Here is an 8,398-nt window from a genome sequence, read left to right as displayed (position 1 = left end):
CAAAGCAGGGTACGCAGAAGCCTAATAAGCTTGCTGAAGCAGAAAACCCTTGTTATTTTTACTTTTTAATAGTGTATTTCAGTGTTACATAAACACAACCCGTACTTTAATATAGATTTGAAAAAGAGGGAGTTGGCTGTTGTGGCTTAGTGGTAAATTACCCAACTAGTATCCATGAGGACACGGGTTTGATCCTTGGCCTCACTCAGTGGGTTCAAGGATCCAGTGTTGCTGTGAGCTGTGGTGTAGGTCACAGACAAAACTCAGATCCCACATTGCGGTGGTGTAGGCTGGTGGCTACAGCTCCGATTTGACCCCTAGCTTGGAAACTTCAATATGCAGTGGGCGAGGCCCTAAAAAGGCAAAAAGAAAGTGAGGTCAAATGTTTGGTTGATGAGTGGCTGTGTGATAAATCATGCTTTGATATTCTACTTAATGGAAAATAAACCTTTATACGGGAGAATTTTACAGGTAAATTCTGCTTCCAAGAATAAGATTCATCTTTAAATATTAAACAAGAAAGTACACAGACACAGAGAAAGCACTGTATTTATTTTGAGTAGAATTAAATAACACCAAAGGGACCAATTCCATTTCTCATATCTGAATGTCTAGTCTCAGCACGTAAATCTATGTTAAATGGCATCTATTATAAATACATAGATGTCTACATAATACAATTAAAAATTTTCATAGTTTAATGTTTATTAGTAGTTTTATAACTAATGGAAATTTAAAATCAAGCTAATGTAGTTTTCATTTAAAGTTAAAACATCATTATAAATAAAATTTAGAGAAATTTATGCTTGGAGTTCCCTTGTGGTGTAGGGGGTTAAGGGTCCCACATTGTCACTGCAATGGCTTGGGTTACTTCTGTGGTACAGGTTCAGGCCCTGGCCCAGGAACTTCTGCATGCCACAGGCATAGCCAAAAATAAAAAATTTATGCTTGCTTAAGATAATGTAACATACTGTAGTATAGAGAATACTAATTTTGACCAAAATGTGTTCTATGTGGATAATCCAGTCTTTAAAATGTGTTTTTATCCCAGATAAGAGTTTGCAAAACCACAAAATAGTGTTAACATTGGATTATATTTGGATTATTGTCCAAATAATAAAGTAAATGTCCATGAATCTACCTATAAAGAAATAAGTAAAAAATAACTAAGTTAAAAAAAGGTGTTCCTTATAGAATAATTTCAATTAATGTAAAAGGAATCATAAATACAAACTACCATCATTCCATGACACTGTATTAACTGTCATAGGAAACAGCCACAATGGATACTAAAATTAGTGGGCAGAAGTTAAAGCAGAAACATCCTATTTGCATAGTTTCTAAGTGTCTCTCCCCAACTACAAAGGGAAAAATACTACTATTACAGTGAAGAAACTTGGCAGATATTATCTTAACCAAGTGATCAAGATTAACATCACCTAATACTACTGAACTGTACACTTAAAATAGTTAACATGATAAAGTTCAACTTTTTCGCCCCAACTCAAAAATAGTACTATCACCCGGTAATGAGATTTTGATACCATGTACCTCCTGCTAGGACGCACCGAGAAGGACACCGTGTCATTTCTGTGATATTATTCCCAAGAGTTCATAACATCAATCTAATGATGAGAAAACAAAGACAAGGTCAAGTTAAGGGGCATGTCTGTTAACTCTAAGCTTATCGTAGTACTCATTACACCGTATATGGAAGTCAAGTTCCTACGCTGTACACCTTAAATAGTGCTGTATATCAATTAGCTCAATAAAGCTGGGGGGGGGAAATGAGGGACCTTTTCAGGTAAGCGACCAGTACTCTTCAAAAGCAGAGAAGTCATAAAGACAAGGAAAATTGAAGGAGCCATCAGGGATGGAACAAACTAAGGAGATAGAACTAAATGCGTGGTGGAATACTAGATCGGATCCTTGAAAAGAAAAAGGACATTAGAGGGGCAGCTGGTAAAATCTGAATAACATTTGTAGTTTAGTTAATAAAATTGTACCAAGGATAATTTTTTTTTTGTCTTTTTTTTTTAGGGCCGCATCTGGCATATGGATTTCCCAGGCTAGGAGTCCAATCGGAGCTGTAGCCACCGGCCTACGCCAGAGTCACAGCAACGCAGGATCCGAGCCACATCTGCAACCTACACCACCGCTCCTGGCAACACCGGATCCTTAACCCACTGAGAGGCCAGGGATCAAACCCGCGAGCTCATGGTTCCTAGTCGGATTCATTTCTGCTGTGCCACAACAGGAACTCCGGTAATTTCTTAATTTTGATCACTATTCTATGGTTATGTGAAATGGTAACATGAAGGGAAGCTAAGAGAAGAATATGTGATGACTCTGTACTACCTCTGCAGTTTTATAAGTCTAAAATTGTCTCATAAAAGTTTTTAAAAGGGTTTAAATTCTTTATAATTTAGAACTTTCTGTAGAAATGTAGAGGTATGTGTGAAACAAAAGTGGCTGAGCTCTTACGCCTTCTCATCACAAAAAAAGAGAAAGGAGTTAACTATCTAAAGGGATAGATGTTTTAACTACCTTGAGTTTGGTAATTATTCCACAATGTATATGTGTATCTAAACATCATGTTTTATACTTTAAACATTATACAAACAAATATTTGCCATTTATTCCTCAATGAAGCTGGAAAAAAAAAGATAAAGCTTAGTTATCATAACCTTTTAGACAAGAGCACTGCAAGCCACTTGGGTTTTAACTTTGAATAAATAGAACAATTCTTATTTGACATTAGAGAGACAGCAAAGAACGGAAATAATTAGGATAATTACTAACTTGTCGATGGAAACGTACTTAATCTCAGCTGGTATATAGCGTTCTCTCCAAATACAAATGGCTCATATCATATTCATCCAATCAATGTAGAGATTTTCTTCGGTTTTTTTTTAAATTGGTGCTTTTATTTTTTAATAATGCAATGATTTTTATATTTAGAGTTATACAACCATCATCACAACATAATTTTAATTTTTAATCATCCGGTAAAATTGGAATTTTCTTGGTTACCTGAAGTCTGAATAAAAATGAGTTTAGATTATAATTTAATCCAGTAGTGCCTAATCTCAAAATTAGTGGCAAAATTTTACTGGCTTCAGACAAGTGAGAAAAATAATGGCAAAATACATTTTGCATAAAATTTGGAGTTTTTTAAAGTATTATTCCTTTATGACATGTTATCATTCTTAAAATGTCATTTTCTTTGTAAAATAATGCTATGGAATGTTAGGCTTTAGTTTAGTGTCCATATATGGAAAAATTAAATTGACAAATCTACATCCTCCGCTCATTTTATGTATATGTGTATGTGAACTTGACTACTGTTTGAAATCAAAGTCTTAAAAAATGACAGATCTGGCATTCTGCTTGAGGCTCAGCAGGTTACAAACCCGACTAATATCTATGAGGATGCAGGTTCAATCCCTGGCCTTGCTCAGTGGGTTAAGGATCTGGCATTGCTGCAAGTTGCAGTGTGAGTCGAGGGCATGGTTCATGTCTGGTGTTGCTGTGGCGGTAGCAGCTCAGATGTGACCCCCAAGCTTGGGAACTTCCATATGCTGCAGGGGTGCCCCCCCCCCCAAAAAAAGCCACTGATGGACATTTTCTTTCCTTATCATTGGCATTAGGCTAGGCTCCACTGATTATACTCACATCATTAAAATGTCATCAAATACACTTAATCAGTGACAATTATGTAATCAAATGCTGTTAACCTAGTGGCTTTTATAATTACTTACCCCTAAAAGTTAATTGTGTTCTTTCTTGTTTTCTCACTTTAAGCCTCTGATTTCTGCATGCCTTAACCAGTTCTAACCCTTATACACTGCAACACTATTTTTTTGTTTTGTGCATAAAAGAACTGTACTCCAAGTGAGCAAGATTATAACTCAATATATGGAAAATATTTAATATTGATAAGACAAGTCATTAACATTCTGCATTTGCTTCATCTATTCTCAAGATATTAAGGCAACTATTGAAGGCAGCCCATAGGTTACATCAGTTCTGCCCTAAGCATCTCCAACATTTAAAAAAATAATGTACAGTAAAATTTAGGGTATCCTGGCCACCAGATAGATAGCCAGGTGCTATTATTAGCTATTAGTCAGGCTTTTGAGAATATGGTTTATAGCAATAAATAAGATATGGCATGGTTGAGAATTATTTTAGGAGGTACTGCTCTACCCTTGGAATTCCAAGTACAAATACTGTGCCTGTCTCTCTGGACCATACCCTTGGGGGTCTGAATTTTTCATGTTTGTATAAAATAAGATACACAATTAAAGACTCATGAAAGTGAACTCTTTTAAATGTTGAAGGCGCAGTTAGTATTGATAGCACCCTTGAAATACATTGTTTTAATTTTGCTGTCTTTAATTTTAGAATGAGAGTGCTTAGAATCACTTACAAAGGCAAAACAGTGATGATGAAAAAGAAACCTACTTTGTCCCTACTCCACTGCTTTTTTTGAATGATTTGCTAGGAACTCTCTTTTTCTCAGTTTCCACGTCATCATTAGCATAGTCAGAGGGGAAAATGGCCTAAGATCAAAGCTGGTATTTCCTGAAAATCCTTAAGGCCACTTACTTGGTATTGATGGATTCTTTTTACTTTACTATCTTTCTGTTCCGTAGTTGTTCCATAGCACTTGTTACCTACAAGTCTATTTTTTGCCTCCCGCACCTTTCATTCCCCACATTCAAATAAACACTCTCTGATAAGGAAGGAGAGAGATACTTGTATATGAAGAGACATTTAAGACTTGCCTAAGGCCTAAAACAACCATCTACATCTAACTTAATTTTAGAGAACATTCCTGAGCTGAATCTCCTTACTTTATATCTGCCCATACATTTGAAAATACGTCAAACCCTTTTTTCATCTTTACCCTCGTCCCCCAGCTGTCTATGAGGACTGCCATGTGGCAGGCATCTGCGTGATGATAAATGATGATTTGCAACAGCCTGATGATGCAAAGAGGATTTACAGTCATGAAGGGACAATCCAGAAAAAAGTTTTTTTGGCTATGCCCACAGCCTATGAAAGTTCCCAGACCAGAGACCAAACCCAAGCCACAGCAGTGACAATGCCAGATCCTTAACTACTAGGCCACCAAGGAATTCCCTAGAAATTTCTGAAGAACAACAGATTATATTTCTACTTCTCAAACCTCATTGTTTACTGATAAAATTAGGAGCTAGTTCTCTTCCCAATGCATGCATATCTTTCTGTTGGAAAATAATTTAAAGGAAAAATAAAAGGATATCTCTGTGAACCTAAGCATTCCCAGAGCCAGGAGTAATGAACTTCCACGGGAGACCATGAATAATGGCTACATATAGTCATCAGATGCTCGGGCCTGCCCCTCTGGCCCCTGAGACCTATTCCTGTCGGAATCTGGTGGTAAACTGGAGCCAGCCTCTGTTTTTACCTCTCCAGTGCCATGGGGGAAAGGGAAGTTGGGCATAAAGCGCTTGAGAAACCGGAACTCACTAGCGCCCGTGCCAGTGGCTGAGCACATTTCATAGGGACAAGGCTGGGATATGGACCCACTGGCTCCTCCTGGTACCAGGTTGTTAGGGAAATTACAGTCATCATAGAAATGCTCTTGGATTGTGAACTTTTCTCTGTATTTAATCTTCTGGCAGATGTGTATAATGAAGATCACCGCGACAGAGAGGAGAAAGAGAAAGGAAAGCACAGCCAGAGAAATGACCAAATATTTAGTGGATGGATTTACCCTTGTAGGATGTTTGAATGGATCCTGGAACTGCAGATAAGGCTCAGAAAAGCCATCTACCAGAAGGATGTTGAGTGAGGCAGTAGTAGAAAGAGCTGGTTGGCCATGATCCTGAACAAGAATGATCAGCTTCTGCATCCTGGGGTCTCTCTCAGATATCGGCCGCAATGTACGGATTTCCCCATTTTGTTGTTGAACAGAGAATAACCCAGCATCAGTGGCCTTAAGTAAATGATACGAAAGCCAAGAATTCTGACCCGAATCGCGATCCACAGCCACCACCTTGGTCACCAGGTAGCCTGCCTCTGCAGACCTGGGTACCAGGTCATTGCAAGGCAAGGTGCCATTCTGCAGAGGGTACAAGATCATTGGGCGGTTATCATTGTCATCCAAGACAACCACTCGGACACTAACTTGGCTACTCAGTGACACGAAGCCCCCATCTGTTGCCTTTACCACAAACTGAAAATCTTGAATGGCCTCATAATCCATGGTTCTCAGTGCATAGAGTTTCCCATTGTCTGAATTGATAGAGATATAAGCAAAGACTGATAGATCGCCACTTTTTGGAGGCAGCAGAGAATATGTGACTTGGGCATTCTCACCCAAATCTAGATCCTCAGCATGCACTTTGCCAATAAAGACTGCAGGGCTGTTGTTTTCTCGAACAGTCAAGATGTAGGAATCTTCCTGAAACACTGGGGGGTTGTCATTAATGTCAGCTATTAGCACCTCTATAACAGTCTCCGAGGACAGAGTGGGTGGTCCAGTGTCCGTAGCAACAAGGGTGATATTATAGCCAGAGACGTCCTCTCGGTCCAAGCGTCTGTCAGTGACCAGTGAGTAGGAATTGCGGAATGTAGGTTTGACTGCAAAAGGAAGGTCTTCTTTGAGGAAGCAGGTGATTTTTCCTCCCACTCGAATGTCTCGGTCGCGGACAGAGAAAAGGGCCACTACAGTCTGTAGTGGAGAATCCTCAGGGAGAGGGCTGGACACAGAGGAGACTGTCACTTCAGGAGGATTGTCATTAACATCCACCACTTCCACCAGGACTTTGCTGTGGGCGGAGAGGCCGCCTCCATCAGTAGCTTGAATGTCAATGTCGTATGTTTCCGTGACTTCAAAATCTAGAGCCCCTCGTAATCGAACCTCTCCAGTGTCAGGGTCGATCTGAAATGTCTGGAGAATTACTTCTGGGTTTTGAGCTAAAGAGTAAGTTATTGCCTTGTTGGAGCCCTCATCTAGGTCGGTGGCCGTCACTGTGGCCACCAAAGAACCGTTGGCACTATTTTCCGGTACTTGAGCGCGGTACACCAGGCGAGAGAACTGGGGCACGTGATCATTGACATCCAGAACTTGCACGCGGATGTGTGCCGTGCCAGACTTGGGGGGGGACCCTCCGTCCACGGCTGTAATTGTCAGGTTGACCTCAGGCTGCACCTCTCTGTCCAGGGGTTTATCCAGCACGAGCTCCGCATACTTGGGCCCATGGCTGCGGAAGCGGGTGTGCAGGTGAAAATACTCATTGGCACTCAAGGTGTAATTTTGGAGACCGTTGAGGCCCACGTCCAGGTCCTGGGCGCTCTGCAGAGGAAACCGTGAACCCAAGGGGGTGCTCTCTGGAATCTTCAAAAGAGGCTCCTTGTTTAGGAAAATCGGGCATTGTCGTTAATATCAAATACCCTGACCTCCACGCGGAAGGACTGCAGCGGCTCCACCAGGACTATTTCAAAGTGCAGTACGCAGGGGTCGGCTTTGCCACAAAGGGACTCCCGGTCTAGTTTCTCCTTCATGAACAGGTCTCCCGTCTTGCGGTGCAGCCGGAAATGTAGTTTGTTGCCTTCGGAAACGAGCCGCGCCCCGCGCGTCGCCAGCTTCCCTACCTCCAGCCCCAAGTCCTTAGCCACATTAGCCACAAACGAACCGCTCTCCATCTCCTCTGCCACCGAATAGCGGATGGTTGATGCACCCCCCACAGAAAAGCACAGAAAAAGGAGAAGAGGTCCCACTTGCCTGCTTTGCAAGAGTTTTCTCCGTGCAGCCGCCATCCGTCCTGAGAAGTGCACACTTTCTGCAGCAGCCGCCACCTGTTGCGGATACGCTTTCACTTTTCTGCCCACAGGTTCAGCAGCAGCTGCTCTCGGCTTTGTGAGCCTCTAACCGCAGCGCCGCCAAAGGCTAACCGAGCCAGGTGAGCTGTTTTGCACTTGGAAGAAATTTTGCATTGTGCAACTCAACTCCCCAGCCTAAGGAATGTATTAATAGATATGTTCTCATTCCAGAGAGTGAGGTAGAGGTTGAAAGTTGTTGCCAGAGCAACAGCAAACTCACCTTTCAATTCCCTTTCAGGAATAGAAGGAAAAAAAAAAAAAAAAAAAAAAGAGTCCTTGGGAATTGAGAAGCCAATGAGGATACTCGCTTAAGCTGAAGTCATCGTATCTGTGAGCCAGCTGGGGACGCTGTCGCAACACGCAAACAGCAAGGTGTAAGGTACCTGGCACACTCCGCCTGGAGACCAAGGGAGAGGCAAAAAGAGCTTGCACTGTTTCCTGAAGCCTGAGCCAAAAGGAGGGAGTGAGGGAGTGGGGGCTTGGAGGAAGTCATGGGTAGGAAAAGGAAAGGGGGCAGACAGAC

The 8,398-nt window shown here is 41.5% G+C and overlaps 1 protein-coding gene across 1 annotated transcript; it reads right to left on the bottom strand.

Annotated features, from left to right (window-relative positions):
• LOC100521438 (protocadherin beta-1) lies at positions 2,179–7,955 on the bottom strand. Its single transcript, XM_003124049.4, is given in 2 exon segments — positions 2,179–7,425; positions 7,428–7,955. Coding segments are annotated over 2 exon segments (2,454 nt in total). The 5' UTR covers positions 7,813–7,955; the 3' UTR covers positions 2,179–5,356.

The sequence above is a fragment of the Sus scrofa genome, chromosome 2, assembly GCF_000003025.6.
Source record: "Sus scrofa isolate TJ Tabasco breed Duroc chromosome 2, Sscrofa11.1, whole genome shotgun sequence".
Lineage (NCBI taxonomy): Eukaryota > Metazoa > Chordata > Mammalia > Artiodactyla > Suidae > Sus > Sus scrofa.
The sequence above is the reverse complement of the archived record's forward strand: the minus strand, read 5'-3'. Positions and strand labels throughout refer to the sequence as shown.